Genomic DNA, 19,058 nt, shown 5'->3' with positions numbered 1-19,058 from the left:
CCAACACCGTGCAGGACGCTTGGCATTGGCCACAGAACACCAGGATTGGCAAAGTCGCCACTGGTGCCCTGTGCTCTTCACAGATGAAAGCAGGTTCACACTGAGCACATGTGACAGACGTGACAGAGTCTGGAGACGCCGTGGAGAGCGATCTGCTGCCTGCAACATCCTTCAGCATGACTGCTTTGGCAGTGGGTCAGTAATGGTGTGGGGTGGCATTTCTTTGGAGGGCCGCACACCCCTCCATGTGCTCACCAGAGTGTGTCAGCAGTTCCAGCAAGATGAAGGCATTGAAGCTATGCACTGGCCCGCCCGTTCCCCAGACCTGAATCCGATTGAGCACATCTGAGACATCATCTCTCGCTCCTTCCACCAACGTCACGTTGCACCACAGACTGTCCAGGAGTTGGCGGATGCTTTAGTCCAGGTCTGGGAGGAGATCCCACAAGAGACCATCCGCAACCTCATCAGGAGCATGCCCAGGCGTTGTAGGGAGGTCATATAGGCACGTGGAGGCCACACACAATATTGAGCCTCATTTTGACTTGTTTTAAGGACATTACAGGCTGATCCAACTTTGATGTAGTGTGTTTTTTCCACTTTAATTTTGGGGGTGGCTCCGAATCCAGGCCTCCATTGGTTAATAAATTTGATTTCCATTGATGATTTTTGTGTGATTTTGTTGTCAGCACATTCAACTTTGTACAGAACAAAGTATTCAATGAGAATATTTCATTCATTCAGATCTAGGATGTGTTATTTCAGTGTTCCCTTTATTTTTTTGAGCTGTGTATATCGTGTGTGTGTGTGTGTGTGTGTGTGTGTGTGTGTGTGTGTGTGTGTGTGTGTGTGTGTGTGTGTGTGTGTGTGTGTGTGTGTGTGTGTGTGTGTGTGTGTGTGTGTCTTTCTTGGCCAGAGAATATGAATGTGGCACACACACTGATTACCAGCAAACAGGTCACAGGTGAGGATGTTATCTTAAGTAGCCATTCAAACCCATGTGTGGCAAATTCTGTGCATGTTATCAGGCCAAAATCACCCGGGTATGTGAACTTTTGATCAGGGTCATTTGGATGGTTTTGGTTGTCATTAACATTTAAAAAGAGAAAACACAGTAGTTTGACAATAAATGGCTTCACCCAACCAATAACCATGAGTGGAGAAAAAGTTTTTTTTATTATCATTCATATTCTCTAAAACAAGGCCAAGAAAGCAAAAATTCTGCCGAGGTATGTAAACTTTTGAGCACAACTGTATATATTATAGATAGATACACACAAATGTAGAAAAATCCACAAAAATAAACAATGTAGATCTACGCGTTTCAGATGATGAGAAAAGAGGGATTTTTGGTACTTCATTGAGCCTTCATTGGGGGACACAGGACCATGGGTGTATGCTGTTGTCACTAGGAGGTTGACACTAGGCAAAAAAAAGAAAATGTCTCCTCCTCCGCAGTATACACCCGCCTACAGGCACCAAGCTCACCAGTTAGTGGCTAAAGCAGTAGGAGGAACATAAAATAATTAACTATGCAATGCCCAACGGGGCACAACCGTGAAAACTAAATTAGATGCCCAACAGGGCCAACTGAACGTATGCCCAAAATCAGGCTGGGTGCGGTGTCCCCCAATGAAGGCTCCAAGAAAGAGATTTTACGGTGAGTACCAAAAATCCCTCTTTCTTTATCGCTTCATTGGGGTCACAGGACCATGGGACGTCCAAAAGCAGTCCCTAGGGTGGGAGAACAAAAGATAGCCACAGATTAGGTGTGACTGCGGGTAACCGCCGCTTGCAGAACCTTCCGTCCAAGACTGGCATCAGCCGAGGAATAAGTGTGGACCCTGTAAAACCTTGAAAAGGTGTGGAGTGAAGACCAGATTGCGGCTTTACAGATCTGAGAAGCTGAAGCCTGATGGCGAACAGCCCAAGAGGCCCCCACCGCTCGGGTGGAGTGAGCCCTTACCCCCGGAGGGGGAGGTTTGTCTGAGAGGCGATATGCCTCCAAAATGGTCAAGCATATCCAGCGGGCGATGGTTGACTTGGAAGCAGGAAGGACCTTGTGACGCCCTTCCGGGATGACAAACAGGGCGTCCGAACGCCGAAGGGAAGCCGTTCTAGAAAGGTACACACTTAAAGCTCTGACCAGATCCAGTTTGTGCAGGGATTTCTCCCGTGGGTGCACTGGAGCCAGGCAGAAAGAAGGCAAAACAATGTCCTCATTGATGTGGAAAGAGGAGACTATTTTCGGCAAAAAGGAAGGCACCGGCCTGAGCACTACCTTGTCTTGATGGAAGACCAGAAAGGGTGACCGACATGAGAGGGCTGCGAGCTCAGCAACCCTCCTAATAGAAGTAACAGCCACCAGAAAAGCCACCTTCCAGGAGAGAAGAGAGGCTGAGATGTCCTGAATGGGTTCAAATGGGGGCTGTTGGAGGACGCTTAGGACCATATTAAGGTCCCATGGATCCACTGGGGGGGCGATAAGGTGGCGCCAGGTGAGCCACCCCTTGTAGAAACGTCTTGACCTGAGGATGGAAAGCCAAATTACGTTGGAATAGGATGGACAAGGCCGAAACTTGGCCTTTGAGAGTGCTTAGAGAAAGTCCCGCTTCCAGACCAGACTGAAGAAAGGCCAAAATGACCGGTAACGAAAAGGACATGAGAGCTAGCTGATCTTTCTCGCAGTGAGGAAAAAAGACTCTCCAGGTTCTGCGGTATATGCGCGAGGTTGCAGGTTTTCTGGCACTAATTAGGGTCTGGATGACGTTGTCCACAAAACCCGCCTTCCTCAACACTGCGGCCTCAACGGCCATGCCATTAAACTCTGATGAAGTATAGGCCCCTGAAAGAGGAGGTCCGGACGGTCTGGTAGTCTCCAGGGGGAGTCGACGAGCAGGTTTACTAGATCTGCGTACCAGACCGTCTGGGCCAATCCGGGGCTATTAGAATTACCGGTACTCCTTCTGTCCAGATCTTTTTGAAGACTCGAGGGATCAATGGTAGAGGGGGAAAAAGATAGGGCAGCAGGAACTGAGACCATGATATGACTAGCGCGTCTTGAGCGATCGCAAGGGGATCGCGGGACCGGGCTACAAAGGATGGAACCTTGTGGTTTAACAGAGAAGCCATGAGGTCGAGGTCCAGCGTGCCCCATTGTAAGCAAATCTGATGGAACACCTCGGGATGGAGAGACCATTCTCCTGAGGCAAGGCCCTGCAGACTGAGGAAGTCGGCCGCCCAATTGTCGACCCCCGGAATGTGGACTGCTGTGATTGGTGGAACAGTGTTCTCGGCCCAAAACTAGCAGTCTTGCCACCTCTTTCAAGACGGACTTGCTGCGTGTTTCTCCCTGACGGTTTATGTACGCCACAACTGTGGCGTTGCCTGATTGTACGCGGACTGGGAACCCTGTAAGAATATCCTGCCAGTGACGCAACGCCAGGTAAATTGCCCTTATCTCCAAGATATTGATAAGTAAGGAGACTTTGTGGGGACTCCACCGGCCCTGCACTGTGTGGTGAAGGAAGACTGCCAACCAGCCGATGAGGCTGGCATTGGTCGTGACCACCTGGCAGCGAAGCGGTAGGAATGACCTCCCGGGTCTGAAGGAAGAGGGGCAAGTCGATCTAGAAACGACGGGTTCTTGTCCCATGCCGACAGAAGGGCCAGTTGAAGAGGCCGGGTATGGAACTGGGCAAACGGCACTGCTTCCATAGCTGCCACTATTTTTCCCCAAGACACTCATGCATAGAAGAGTGTGTGGACTTGGGTCGGAAAGAAAGTGGATCGCCCGACGGAGAGAGATTATATTTTCCCTCGGGAGAAGGACCGGGGCATGGGTCGTTTCAAGGTAGGGGATAATTACAATCCCCCTGGCTCGTAGAATGGCCATGACCGTTGCCATTACCTTCATGAAAACCCTCGGGGCGGAGGCAAGCCCGAAGGGGAGAGAAGTGAACTGGTAATGTGCATTCTGGAAGGCAAATCAAAGGAACTTCTGATGTGGTGCACAGATTGGGTTGTGAATATAGGCATCCTGAATGTCCACTTAACATAGATATTCCTCGGCTTCCATCGACGCGATTACCGACCTGGGGGACTCCATTCTGAAGTGCCGGATGAATATCTGTCGGTTTAGTTGTTTGAGGTCCAGGATCGGGCGTAGTAAGCCGTACTTTTTTGGAACAACGAAAAGATTGGAGTAAAAACCGGAAAACCTTTCCTGAAGGGGGACTGGAACTATGACTCCTGAGCGCAGGAGGGAGGCAATGGCCTGAAGGAAACCGGGAAGCAGACATGGATGCGGGGGGCGGGACCTGAAAAATCGTGTTCCTGGCATGTCGTTGAATTCGATCTTGTAGTCGGAGGTCACAATCTCCTTGACCCAGGCATCTTCTATTGCCGAGACCCAAGAGTCTCGGAACAGAAGTAGACGGCCGCCCACCCTGGGAGAAGTCCCAGGTGGAAGTGACCCGTCATGCTGAGGAAAATCTGTTGGATTGTGATCAGGAACCAGAGGGCTTGGAGGAGCGACCCTTTGCGCGCTAGTTGGGAGTGGGCCTAAAGGTAGGCTTACGTTTGTCCTGCTGTGCTGGGGTACGGTCCTGTTGAGAGGAGGGGTCCGATTGAGCGAACTGACGAAAGGACCGGAACTGAAGGGAACGTCTCCTAGGAAAGGGGCGTTTAGGTCTCGGCTGGGGAAGGGAGGGGCTCTTGCCCCCAGTGGCATCAGAAATGATCTGGTCTAACTTAGACCCAAACAGCCTGGAGCCTTGAAAAGGGAGATTTGTTAGTGATTTTTTGGAGGCCGGGTTGGCGTTCCAAGCCTTCAGTCAAAGAATTCTACGTATAGCAATGATATTGCTAGAGACGCGGGCTAAACAGGCAGCGGCGTCAAGGGACGCTGTGAGCAGATATTTCCATGCGTGAGCGATCTAATCCGCTACGTCAGCCAGATCGTCTGGGGAAGCCTCCATTAGGATGCCCTGCCTAAGCTGTTTGGCCCATGCAGAGACTGCTTTTGATACCCAAGTTGAGGCGAAGGAAGGACACAGGGAGGTGCCAGCAGCCTCGAAGGCTGACTTAGCCAAGGCCTCAACCTGTCTATCCGTAGTGTCCTTGAGGGAGGAACCGTCTGGAAGGGACAGCACCGTCTTGGCTGAGAGACGAGAGGCAGGAGGATCCACTGATGGGGACTTCGTCCATTTGCTGACAAGGTCATGGTTAAACGGGTATAGCATGTCTGTTTCTTTCCAGTGAAGCGCTTTTCTGGATGCTCCCACTGTTTCAGAAACGACACCGCTTAATTCTCTTAAAGGAAACAGTAGTCCTGAGAAGGGCTCTTGTCCTCTTTATCATGCAGGGTCTGATTGACAGCCGATATAAGACTGTCAACCATGTCCCGGATCTTAGAATATTGGTCCGTGTCGGATCCCGAGTCAGAATCTGATGCCGTGTCAGATCCCAGAGCAACATCTGGGGAAGAGGTGTGAGATGCAGGGAGCATTGTGGAGTCTGGAGAGCTGGAAGATGAACTTGTGTGTCTGTTTCTGAGAACATGCTCTCAGTCTGCCCTTGGGAGGAGGGGGCAGGGGTGCCTGCGAATAGTCCGTGGGAACGTTCGGCGCACTGGTGGCCGTGGATAATAAAGGCAAACGTTCTAGGATCAGCACCAGAGATTGAGATACCTTGGTGAGGTCAGAGACAGACTGGGACATAGCAACTGCCCACTCCGGAGGAGGGAGATTTACTTTGTCCTGGACGGCAGGGGGGTCTTGGGGAGCCAGCATGGTGGGAGGCTTGCAGGTCGAGCAGAAAGCCGTTGTAAGACCCGCAGGCCACGTAGTACTGCAAAGAGCACAGGCTTAGTATGTGACTGTGTGAGCGGGACAGACAGAAAGCTCCCTGGGTTTGGGTATATGTGCCTAACCAGGAATACTGCAGAGGAGGGAGCCTGTGGGTAGGAAAGGTGTGTGTCTGTGCCGGGGCAGGACCTACCCGGTCTGGAATATCCACAGTCAGTATCCCCCGTCGGAAACTCCGGAGCTGAGTCTGAAGGGAGCCGCTGTAGGAAGTGCGGTGCTGAAGCAGCCAGGCAGAGAGGTGCTGCCGGGGCCAGGAACAGAGAACAGCGTAGAGGGGCGGGGCAGGAGCAGAGCGTGCTATCCTGAGTGACTTAGGGGAGTCGAGGCTCTGATAGGTGGAAAGAATGGGGGAGGGCTTAAGAACCCAGCCACTGATAGGTCCCCGGGAGAACTGTGGGCGTGGCGGACGCATCACATTGCTCCTCGGCCCTGATTGGCCGATTGCCGGAGGCGGCGTATGCCCGCCGGTAAGGGGAACGCCCCACCCGAGACGCCCCACCGACGGAGAAAGCGCGGGTAGAATTGCCGCGCAAAAAAGAGAAGAAGGCGGGTGGGGAGGCTGTGGGGAACGCCATGATGCGGGGGGACGCCATGAAGATGCGAGGAGAAGGGGCGTGGCCAGGGAAGTGCTGCTGTGAGTAAGCGTTGTGTGTCCATATCCAGTGTTCTGGGCCTGGGGGCTGCAGCTGTAAGGCAGCAGGAATGGGAGGGATTGTACCTTTGTTTGACGTCCCGATACCTTTTCTTCGTCTCCCCTTCTGAGGATGGTCACAGGAGGTCCTCCGTGGATAGGGGGGATCCTGGCTCTTCCTCCTTCCCGCACTGACCGGTACTGGACAGTGCAGGAGACGGTGTCGACCCCAGAATCTGGGGGAAGGTCACCCACAGGGACCACCGTCTCCCTCCCAGGCCGCTCCGAGGAGGAGACTGGGGTGGGGAATAGGCATTGACTGGCCACCAGGTATCACCCTGAGACACCTCAAGGTGACAGGGGATAGGTCCTGCCAGCGGGTCCGAGAGTGGGCGATGTAGGGGATGCCATACTGCTCTCTCGGTCGCTTGAGAATGGGGATAACAGCGGACGCAGTGTTCCCTGTTAACCCTGAAGAGCTGTATCTGAAAAATAAACAAGGATTAATAAAACACAACAGGGTTGGATCAGTAGGATCCAGGTCTACCGCCTACAGACACTAAGCTTAAACTGGTGAGCTTGGTGCCTGTAGGCGGGTGTATACTGCGGAGGAGGAGCCATTTTCTTTTTTTGCCTAGTGTCAACCTCCTAGCGACAACAGCATACACCCATGGTCCAGTGTCCCCCAATGAAGCGATAAAGAAAGGATGGTTCTCATCTGAAAAGCATAGATCTACACTGGTTTTTTTTGTGAATTTTTCTACATGAGATTTGATGTCTGAATTTTAACCTTTGGATTTTCTAGTAAATACATTTTTCTGCACAACGTAGAGCTGGAATTTTACTTTGTTTGCGCTCTACAAAAGGGCATTGAATACTACGAATATAGAAATATAACTACTACCCGTCTACGTTCACCTTATACACAAGCTGTGTTTGATGTGATCATGTTCAATATTTCAAGACGACTAACCTTTTTGGACTCCGATTCGAAGGTGGAAGGTAACATCTCCGGGAAGAGCTTAAGGAACACAGGAAGCAGAAACTCCATGAACGGGACTATAACAAAGACCATGAATGGGACCAGCCGGAACAGATCTGCGCACGTCCTCATTAGCTGAAACAACCAACATTATCACACATTAAAAAAACAAAAACCTTTCACAAGTACAAGGACCTTAAAGTTGAAACACAATGTGAAATGTGCCATAAATAGTGCAATTTTGTTTTTATGTGGTGACTGTGTTGGCACTTTATGTTGCATTTGTGCGTCTACACATTTTTTTCTCACAATTAAAGCATGCTCCAAGGCACACATGTCAAACTCTGGCCCTCAGGGTGAATATATTTGGCCCGCGACACCAGAACTGCCACCCCTATGTGGGGCCCATTATTCTGTATGGAGGGCTATGCGTGGGGCCCATTATTCTGTATGGAAGGCTATGCGTGGGGCCCGTTATTCTGTATAAGGACTAATGTGGGGCCCGTTATTCAGTATAAGGACTAATGTGGGGCCAGTTATCCTGTATAAGGACTAATGTGGGGCCCATTATTCTGTATACTTTCTGGCCCGGGACTTTGTCCACGTTTTTAATTTTGGCCCTCTGTGTACTTGAGTTTGACATCTCTGCTCTAGGGGCATGTTTTTTTTTTCATTTGCTTCCCTTCATACTAAAAAAGGCAAAACAAAAGCTTTTAAAAAGTGTTGCATGAAATTGAAGTTTTCCCCATATCCATTAACTTTTGGACCTCTATTAGCGCTCCTGCACTCCCTTTATAAGAGCCCAGCTTCCCATGTGCCTAGGAAAGTGCCTTTTGTAATTGTCCTGTGGTGCTCGCTAATCCTTGCCGAGCGATCCGATGAGTGTACATGCTCACCGCCTCCTCTGTGTCCGCAATCACCATCTCTCCTGCCTTGGCTGACATCTCCTAGGTCATCCACACCACCTGTCCAACTCACGGCCTGCACGGTAGGGAACAAGAGCTGCTCTATAAAGGTGGAGGAGGTGGCGCAGAACGCAGCGCGGAGACGCCCATCGGACCGATCGGAAGCGATTAGCATACACCATCGGACAATTTTATAAAAATCTTCAGCAACATTAGGCAGCTCTATGAAGGCAGGGTCCAATGTCGAGGACCTAGATAACCATCATGAACAGCGAACCTCATGGAGAGTTGGCCGCACATGTACGGAAATAAATGGGACTACGGGAAACATTCCATTCATGGCGGTGGCGTAACAAGCGGCGGCGGTGCACACTGACGTACCCGTCTTCTCTCCCTCCTGGTCAGCAACTGGCCATGTAACAGCCGCCACACCATGCGAGCAGCCACTGTGGTGTCTATCCAGAGCAGGCGAAAACCGTGGTAAAAGTGTTTAATCTCATCCACCACTCTTTGGCCTAGAGACATGCGTGCAACCTGCGGTGACTTTTCAGGCTCCGGTGTTGGCGTTGCGGGTGGTGGAGGTAAGTTCTGCAGTTGGAGCACTGAGGTGTGGAAGTGCTGGTTGTAGATGGCCGGGTGCAGGACATTTGTGTGAGTCGGGCATCTTGCCATGGGGGGCAGCCATCCATGTTGGTGATGGCCTACGGTGGAGTAGAGCGGGCAATTGTTCTTCTGAAGGACAAGACGACAACTTCTGTGAATTACAGGTTACATCAGTCAGATGGGTCTTCACAACGCACCAGTACTTATCAGTTTCCTTGTCTGTCCATCTACGCCAATATTTACAGCCGAAACACACATTAAAATACAGTATCGGTCAAAAGTTCGCACACCCCTGTTCATGCAATGGTTTTCCTTGTACTTATTGGAATGAGCATCATGAAGATTCAGACTGAAGGCAGCAAAACCACGACGGAATACATTTGGAAACAAGGAGTAAAGAAACATGTGAAACAAACCAGAATGTGTGTCACACCTTAGATTCCTCAAAGCACTCCCGTTTCACTCTGATGACAGCTTTACATCCCTTCACATTCTCTCCGCAGCCTAATCAGTTCGTCACCTGGAATGGCTTCCAAAGTCTTGAAGGAGTTCCCAGAGATGGCTGCTTTGCCTTCACGTTGTGTTCAACTCATCCCAAAACCATCTCAAATGGGTTGATATGGTCATGTCATCTGACGCAGCCTCCAGCCCTCTCCTCCTTGGTCACATAGTCCTGACACAATCTTAAGGTGTTTTAAATCATTGTTCTATTGCAACACACGATGGTCCTACTAAGTGCAAACCAGATGGGATGTCATGTCAGTGTATAACATTTTGGCAGCCATGCTGGGTAAGGTGCCCTTGAGTTTGGAATAAATCACCAAAAGAACTGAGAGCAAAGCACCCCACCTCCCCCTCCATGTTTCACTGTGGGCACCACTTATATGGAAACCCTCCACTCACCCTTCCACCCTCCAATGGAAACCCTCCATTCACCTTTTCTGCATCTCACAAAGAAACGGCTGTTGTCAGCAAAAATCTCAAATTTTAGCTTATCAGACCACAGTGCAGATTCCCACTGATCTTAAGTTCAGTCTTTGTGTGCTTTGGTGCAAATAAGTCTCTTCTTGCTTGTGGTCCTCAGTAGTGGCTTCCTTGCAGCAATTTGACCATAAAGACCTGCTTCTCAAAGGCTCCTCTGGACAGTTGATGTTGAGAAATTTATCATTTATGAGGGCTGTTGTCTGAAGAGCTTTCAATTTAAGGTTTCTGAGACTGGTAACTCTGATGAACTTATCATCTGCAGCAAAGGTAATTCTTGATCTTCCTTTCCTGGGACAATCCTTATGACAGCCAGTTTCAACATAGAGACTGATGGTTTTCAAGGCGGCACTTAACTTTCAAGGCTCTAGCAATTTTCCAAATGTATTAACGTTTTAATGGTAGACTATTGTTTCTCTTTACTTAGTGGAGTGGCTCTTGCCATGTTCTGGCTGAGAACAGTTGTTCCAAACATTGCCCGGCTGTGTACCAACACTGCCTCTGCAAAACACATCTGATGGTCGCAAACACTTTCTGAAGGCCCAGTGATTCCACAAATAGACTGACATGGTATTCCTGTTCATTGGGAGCCAGTCCAGATACTTTGAGGTTTTAAACACATCCTGGTTTGTTTCACACCTGTTTCTTTATTCTTTGTGTCTATATTTATGTGTTCATGGTTTTTCTGCCTTTATTTTGAAACTACAATGTGAACATTCCAATAAGAATAAGGAAAACCATTGCATGAACAGGTGTGCCCCAGACGTTTGATTGGGGCTGTAGGATTCTGGTTGAACTTGGTCATACAAGCTCAGATATGCAAAACAAAATCTTTCTAGGAATATTCTTTCAACGAAAGATCGATCATGGACGAATATTCATTCTTCAAAATAAGGATCTTTAATTTGACTTTTGGCTGAAGGAATCAAACACATTTGACTTGAGGAAAGTCTGATCGGTCAGCTAAAGCATGGTTCCCCAACTCCAGTCCTCAAGGTCCACCAACAGGTCATGTTTTCAGGATTTCCTTAGTATTGCACAGGTGATAATTCCATCACCTGCATAGACAATAATTCCACCACCTGTGCAATACTAAGGAAATCCTGAAAACATGACCTGCTGGTGGGCCTTGAGGACAGGAGTTGGGGAACCCTGGGCTAGAACATAGGATGAGCCAAGTGCTCCCATGTTCCCTATGAGAAAGCCGCTGTCAGACATCCCTGTCAGAAGCTTACCTCATTGAGAACAAAAGGATAGGCAGTCCGAAATCGGACACGCCGGATCCTTCTGTCCTGCAACATTATCTGTAGGGCGAAGAGTCGGGAAGCCCCACACACATTAGACTGTCAGTCATCCCTACAGACATCAGGAGGTTCAGTCAACGTTGGTCTACTGTGTATGGGGTGGGGGACCTTTGGGTCAGTAACTTCGAGTGCTTAGATGGGCCAAGGGAGGCAGACAGAGGAAGCGCATGCGCCGGGGCCAAGGGAGGCAGACAGAGGGAGAGCGCGCGACGGGGCCAAGGGAAGCAGACAGAGCTGGAGTGTCCAAGAGAGGGAGCGCGCCAGACACAGGTAAAAAGGGCAAAAATTAATACATTCCAGAACCGGGAGTATAGAGCCTAGAGAGGGAGCGAGGCAGAGATGGATAGGGATGAGGGGGACACGTGAGATGGAGCACACAAAAGCCAAGGAAGGGGGCAAAAGAGGAAGCAGGTCAGAGTCGGAGTGAGTGGGACGACGAGGGGAGGGAGTACCGAGAGAGGAAGCACAGCAGAGCCAGGGGGCCAAGAGAGAAGGAGAATCAGGAAAAAAGAACTAGTGTGGGGCGAGTGAGAGGGTGTGCGCAAGGGAAGAGGGCTAAGAAGATGGAGTGTGCCAGAGTGAGAGGAGCCAAGAGGGATCAAATAAAAAAGGGGGTTTGGAGAGCAAGTACGCTGGAGTGAGGGGCAAGTCATAAGTGTAGAGCACACAACATAAAGCAATTAGACACACAAACAGCGAAAAAAGGAACAGACAAAAGTTAAAAAAAAAAAAAAAAAAACAAGAGAAACAATGAGAACATCAAATAGGCTGAAAAAAACAGGAGAAAAACAGCAGAAAGCAGAGGTGGCGGTCTGTGGGCAGATACCCCTGAGGGGTCTGGAAATACAGCAGAAGGCGACAGCTCCTCTACTGCATCTATGAGTCTGATCAGTCGCCTTGTACAGATCTGTGTGAAAGGCGGCATCTTACCGGGATCTGAGAGAAGCCAGGACTACGCTGCAGGTGTACGTGGCCATGTCTTCTTACTTTACACCTGACAGGAGAATAAAAAAGGAAAAAGTCCATCAATAAGGGAGATGACCAATATGTCCACCATTACAGGACGGCCTTCGCAGTTGTGGCTAGTAGTCACCCAACTTTTCTTTGAAATGTGAATGGGGCGTATAAGTTATTTGTGTGCTGCTGGCCTCCGCCATCCTCCAGCGCTGAGTCTCCTTAACTACTCCAAGTGTCTGCAGCTCTGACGACAACGCTGCAGCCAATCAATGAGCTCAGCTGCTCCGCCCAAGCTGACAGCCCGAGCTTCTGAACTCACCAATTGGCTGCAGTGCTGTCAACGTGACATCAGCGCTGCGAACAACAGACACTGGAAGCTGCGGTGGAGACTCAGCGCTGGACCTGGGGAGGATGAGCACAGAAGAGTTTGTTTGCTTTTAAAGAAACAAATAAACCGCAGCCGGGGGACAGGTGTTTTCTTAAAATGGAAAAACCCTTTAAGGCTGTGAGCCCACGATGCGTTTTCCAAGCGTTTATGCTGCGGAATTTCCGCAGTGTAAACACTTGGGAAACGCTTGGTAAACCTTCCCCCATGGTCCCCTATGCAATTCCGCACTTTCAATGCCCATGCTGCGTATTTTTCCACAGCGTTTATGATGCGCTCAAAAATCCGCAGCATGTCCATTAATTTTGCGGAAGCGCAACGGAACTCCCGCCATTGACTTGCATTAGAACACGCCAATTCCACAAGACTGCATCTGTACTTGCGTAATTGGCGCGTTCTAATGTGCGGATGGTACCCGGGTGTGGAGGACAGGAGACTCTCCTCCACACCCAGGTACCATTAAAAGCTGTAAAAAAAGAATAAAATTAAAAATAACGATTATATTCACCTTCCGACGGCCCCCGGACTCCTCGTCTTCGCTTGCCGACAGATCGCGCAGGACTGAAGTCATGTGATGGCAGGTCTTTCAGTACAGCGTACCACGATCTGCCGGCAGCCAGCACAGGAGCGCAGCAAGACAGCTCGGGTTATCGGAGGGTAAGTATAGGTTTATTTTTTATTTTTAACCATTCTCTCGGGTCACACTATATAAATCCATGCCGGTTGCATGGATTTATATAGTGTGACCTAGTTGTCAAGCACTTTCCAAGTGATGCTAAAATCGCTTGGAAAGCGCTTGATAACCCGCATGCGGAAATGCATGTTTAGAACGCTTCACATCCGCATGTCCCTGGCAGGAAAAATGCATGAACAATCCGCATGTACAATCCGCATGTGTTTTTTTCTGCCAGGGAGATGCAGAAACGCTCAAGAAAAAATCCGGAGCATTTCTGCATCGTGGGCACATAGCCTAAATGTCATATTTGATCCAGTGCTCATCGCTCCCCTCCACCTTTAATGAGATTGCAGTTGCCATAGCAGCAGGGGGTGGCCGCCATCTTGGTGCTTCTATATAAGTAATTTTCATATATACTGCAACATTTAGGTATATAGAACAAGTTCAAGTCCCCGAGAGGGAGTAAAAAAAAAAAAAAAGTAAGAAAACCGAGAAAAGAAAAAAAAATATATATATATATATATATATATATATATATATATATATATATAAAAATACAAAAAAACATTTATTATTGCCAAGTCTATAAAAGTCTGATCTATAAAAAATACTAAATTTAAAATGAACATTAAAAGCACAAAAAAAAATTCTGAAAGCCAAAATTCTTGAGCTTAAAAAAACAATTACAAAACATGTATTTATTTATCAAAAAGTCATATTTATCCCAAAACAGAATCAATAAAAATGTCGTCCTGTCCACATCACAAACCATTGTTGGAAAAATTATAAAGTTACGGGTCTCAGAAACTGGAATGGACATAAACCACTTTTTTATTTTTTTTTTTATATAAAGTCGTACATGTTATGTGAATTAATAAAATATAAAAGCAAAGGGGAAAAAATCCTACAAAAACAAAAGGAAAAAAGGAGAGAAAAAAAAGTTATGTTGCTTAGAAAAAAAAAACCGCGTGAGACCTAAAAAAAAAATCGTCTGGTCATGAAGGGGTTATTAATATGTCCATATAGAAGCCCCTAAAGCATGAGACCTCCATGAGCAGCAATGCGCTGTGTGCACCTCACCGGGTCTGCCGTCCATTCCCCGGTATAATGGTGACTCTTCTCCCGGCCACTTCTTCCCTAGGAGTCCTCGGTGTCTCCTGACTTCCCGTCCCCGTCTCCTCCTTCACCTCTCCTCCCGTCACCTCCTACCCTACTGGCATCAACAACCAGGCCACCGGCAGACGCGTCTCAGCCAATCAGCGAGCGCCTAGCGCTTCCACAACCTCTTCAGTCGACCAATGGTTGACAAGCATGGGCGGGGCTTATAGATGAGTGATAGTCTGAACCCATGACGTCAGTTCTCTTGCCCTTACTAGAATCGGCTTCAGCGAGTGGTCGGCGCATGCTCAGAGAGGATCATTGGCCCATGCAGACTGATAAGGGCTTATAGACTGTGTAATTATAGGGCTGCTACTGTCAGTCGCGTGGTATGAACATAATATTTATACATGAATCACAATTATTACTGTTACAGTTCTAAAAATGTATGTAAATAACATTTTTCTGGTAAAAAAATGGTAAAAAAATTTAAATTGTACAATATAGGGAAAAAAATACTGTACAGTTTATAAATATTACCGCCATACAGTCCTGATAAAGTATAATGAGTCAAAACAATATAATAGTCCCCAAAAATGTGATAAAATAATACCATCATACCGTGCTCAGCCCCTTCATGATAGGGCAAATTAGCGTTTTTTGGGGGCTTTTGTTTTTTCCTCCCCTTCTTCCAAGATTTTTTTTATTTTCCTGTTGCTTTATCCACACAAGGTTTTTTTTTTGTAGTTTGGATAACATTTACAGTATTTTACCATGTAACGCACTGAAAAATGTGGAAAAAAAAATCAGATTGTGGTGAAATTTTTATTTTTATGACATTCATTGTGCATCAAAAATCACCCAGCAACATGATTCTCCAGGTCAGTACAAGATATGTATTTTTTTTTTATTAATTAATATTGTTTATTTATTTATTTTTTAGTGGATAAAAAGAAAAAACAGAACTTTGTAAAAAAAAAAAAAATTTGCTTTGTCATCATTGACGGGAAGGGTGGTAGTGAAGACAGGGGATTAAGTAAGAAAAGTCAGAGAAAATGTGTAAGAAGATGTTCCATGTATTAAGAGAAACGTCCATGAAGTTATGCACCCGCTATCTGTTGTATATAATTCCCATCAAGTTATTGTTCAGTAAAAGACAGTTCCTTGATAAGTGGTGGTCTCCATCATTGGACTTTTCAATATCTGGTCCTGGCCAGCCGAAGTCACCGTCATCATGTGGCCTACAAGGGTATGACACCCATGTAGTCAAAGTCCACACACCCAGCCAGGACCCCCATCTTCATGTAGAGTCCCAGGGCGTGAAAGACGAATACCTCGCCCACGGCTACCACCCCTCACCATACATAGGCGGATTATAATGAGGGCAATCTGGGCTACCACCCGGGGCCCGAAGCTCCAGGAGCGCCCATGGCCAGATTGCCCTCGCTATAATGTTTTGTGCACCGCCATTAGTGGCGCAAGTGGTGTCGCTGTAAGTCCGGGGACTTCTTTGCCAACATTTCAGATTTTAAAAACATTTTTCAAGCTGTTGTTATAAAGTATTCTAATTTACTGAGATAATGACTTTTGTGTTTTCATTGACTGTAAGCCATAATCATCAGCATTAACAGAAATAACCACTTGAAATAGATCACTCTGTTTGTAATGACTCTATATAATATGAGTTTCACTTTTTGGATTGAAGAACTGAAATAAATTAACTTTTTGATGATATTCTAATTTTGTGAGATGCACCTGTACATGACTGCATGTGCGACTGCATGTGCATCAACATGTGCGTGCGTGTCTGACTGCATGTCTGACTGCGGCCTCACACTGTATCTATGGAGCTGCGTGCGGCCTCACACTGTATCTAGGGAGTTACGTGGGGCCTCACACTGTGGAGTTATGTGCGGCCTCACACTGTATCTAGGGAGCTGCGTGTGGCCTCACACTGTATCTAGGGAGCTGCGTGCGACCTCACACTATAGGGAGCTACGTGCGGCCTCACACTGTATCTAGGGAGCTGTGTGCGGCCTCACCCTGTATCTAGGGAGCTGCGTGCGGCCTCACACTGTATCTAGGGAGCTACGTGCGGCCTCACGCTGTATCTAGGGAGCTACGTGCGGCATCACACTGTATCTAGGAAGCTGCGTACAGCTTCACATTGTATCTAGGAAGCTACGGGTGACATGCAGAAGTAGTGCTGTTGCTTTAAAAGCATTGAGCAAGTATCAGAAGTAATACAAGCACATGAGACCGGAAGTGTTGTGCTCCAGAAGCATCCAGCAACTAGAGGGGTTAACACAGTCACAGGAGAAGGGGAGTGTTTTAGCAGAGCCCCTCGTGGATTGTGGGGAAGCTGTTTACTGTCTGGCTGGAGCCGAAGAGAAAGGTGGCTTATGATCTGTATCTCACAGAAGGCAAGGGAACAGAATTCAGGTCAGGAGGGAAGCTAAACAGAGATCAGTTAGATTCCCTGAGCTAAAAGTGTGGAGTATTATCGGCCAGGAAGATATGGACTGGAAGGAAGCCTGTCATAGAGATCATCTCCCTCATCACACTCTTCCCCCCTCCATCTCCATGCAGGATAAAGAATGCTGTGTACTATTGAGTCCTTGTGAAGGAAAAGCCTGTGGTTGCGTATGCATTAAAACTGTGCTGTACTGTGCTACCGGATAATAGACTGTGTACTGCTGTGCTGCAAAGGAGACTGTACTGTTATTACTGGAGCCTGTTGCTCAAAGAGACATTTCCATTGTTCTACCGTTTATGAAGACTCTTGTCAGATGTGTCTGGTCAGCAACTGAATCTATCATGTGTCTGAGAGAAGCTGCAGCCTATGTACTCCCTGAGTAACGGTTCCCCCAGGATTCCAACGAATTCATGTAACCAGTCTCGCCCCTATCTGAACTTAGGCGGCATTCGTGGAACAATGGTGGCCCGCACGAGGAATCCTGAGCGGGAATTAGCGTGTAGAGGGAGAAGAGGAAAAGTGTCTGAAAAAACACAGCAGCACAGCACCTCAACTCAACTCTGCTACACCAGTTAAAGGGGAACAGCCCTAAAGAAAAACTCACTATCAGCAATGGATGTGTAAATACAAATGGACAGAATTAGTGAGCTGCTTCTTCAGTTAACCTGTGAAGAATTGAGAACAGTAGCAGAACATATAAAGATGTCAGTAGAACAGATTTCCAAAGCACACAACCGCAGGCTACTGTTAGCTGCCATTAATGCAAAAATGGATGAGATGGGGGAGAAAGAAGCTGAAGACGTCATGGGGACATTCCTCCAGGAACTAACCCAGTTTCTAACCAGGTTGAAGTTGGAGGATGTAGGGGCGGCACCAATTACCAAAAGCGGGAATCTCCGTCCACAGACTGAACTACAGGAATTGAAAGAACAATTCAAATCCCTAACAACAGCCCTGCAGGAATCGACCAAAACCTCTGAACGGGTGATAGACTCAGACAGGACCTTTAACCTGCTCGGGTTAGATAAATCAGGGAGACAGTCCTCTCTAACACAACAAATCACCATAAGGAAAGAATTCAAGATCCTGGGACAGATTGGAGAGTGTGAACAGAAAGCGAAACTGTCTTATAGGAACTTGTTGCACCAGATCGATGCAGGCTTACAGAAAGGCTACCAGCCAGATGAGATCGTTGAGGGGGTGGTGAAAGCGATCAGCCCAGGCCTGAACCTCCATAGTATGCTAGAAATGAAAAGTCAATTGACCTTGCAACAGCTGAAGATGATTTTAAAAAGGCACTACAAAGAAAAGAGTACTTCAGAATTGTTCCACCAACTCATTAACCTCTCACAGAAAAATAATGAATCACCCCAAAATTTCTTGTTCAGAACAATTGAACTGAAGGATAGACTGTAGTTTGCAAGCCGAGATTTAGAAGCGGAAGAGAAGTTTGATGCTGGACTAGTCCAGAAGAAGTTCTTGAGATCATTGGGAATGGGATTAATCAGCAAAGATATCAAGTTATCAAGCTGAAACAGTACCTAGAAGATCCCAGCATTTTGGACGAAGTCCCAATTGAAAAAATGAATGAGGCCACTAGTTTGGAGTCAGAGAGCGAACAGAAGTTTAAGAAAGGCTCTGCTCCTAAAATCATCAAGATGAGTCAGCTGAAGTTGGAGACCCCAGGTGGCCAGTCCGAAGATCATCATAGAGACCCTCCAGTGCCACCTCCAAGAGGGAACCTTAACTCACCAACAAAAGAGAGGCCCGCCAGCGCTGACTGGTAGGAAGTAATAGGAGAACTGCGAGAGAAGTTGATGGAGGTGAAAAAGTTGATTCGTTCCAGGCCAGAACCGGTATCCCTCAGACCCAGGAGTGGGTTCCAAAACAGAAGATACCCTGCTTGAGAAGCGTGCCGTTCATCAAATCAGAGTACGGTGTATGTCCATTGTCTAAGATGTGGTGAGGAAGGACATTATGCCAAGGAGTGCCAATGGTCACAGTCGTTTGGGTTAAAAGACAGGAGGTTGCCAGTGTGGGGCGACTGGTAACCGCGACACGGAGGAGGCCCCAGAAGCAAATCCAAATCTCACCAAACCCCAGAACGGCGCATGAGGTAAAACAGCTGCGTCAGTACTATCCCCAAGTGTGTTCCCGTCTACAACAGCTGCAAGAGAGACATGAGCATCAGTT

The 19,058-nt window shown here is 47.7% G+C and overlaps 1 protein-coding gene across 3 annotated transcripts in view; it reads right to left on the bottom strand.

Moving 5' to 3' along the window:
• Positions 1-14,531, bottom strand: part of LETM2 (leucine zipper and EF-hand containing transmembrane protein 2) — a 44,151-nt gene extending 29,620 nt beyond the window's left edge. The window contains exons 1-4 of one of the 3 annotated variants that reach the window (XM_073653949.1): positions 14,372-14,531; positions 12,204-12,267; positions 8,767-9,139; positions 7,472-7,615 (exon numbers count right to left, since the gene is read on the bottom strand). In XM_073653949.1, coding sequence (XP_073510050.1) covers positions 7,472-7,615; positions 8,767-9,139; positions 12,204-12,250 — 564 coding nt within the window. In that variant the 5' untranslated portion in view covers positions 12,251-12,267; positions 14,372-14,531. The remainder of the gene's footprint in view (positions 1-7,471; positions 7,616-8,766; positions 9,140-12,203; positions 12,268-14,371) is intronic. The other 2 variants (XM_073653948.1, XM_073653950.1) reach the window with 2 other exon arrangements.
• Between the last annotated feature and the right edge of the window lie 4,527 nt (positions 14,532-19,058).

The sequence above is a fragment of the Phyllobates terribilis genome, unplaced genomic scaffold, assembly GCF_046119375.1.
Source record: "Phyllobates terribilis strain yellow unplaced genomic scaffold, ASM4611937v1 Scaffold_11__3_contigs__length_659146591, whole genome shotgun sequence".
Taxonomy (NCBI): domain Eukaryota; kingdom Metazoa; phylum Chordata; class Amphibia; order Anura; family Dendrobatidae; genus Phyllobates; species Phyllobates terribilis.
The sequence above is the reverse complement of the archived record's forward strand: the minus strand, read 5'-3'. Positions and strand labels throughout refer to the sequence as shown.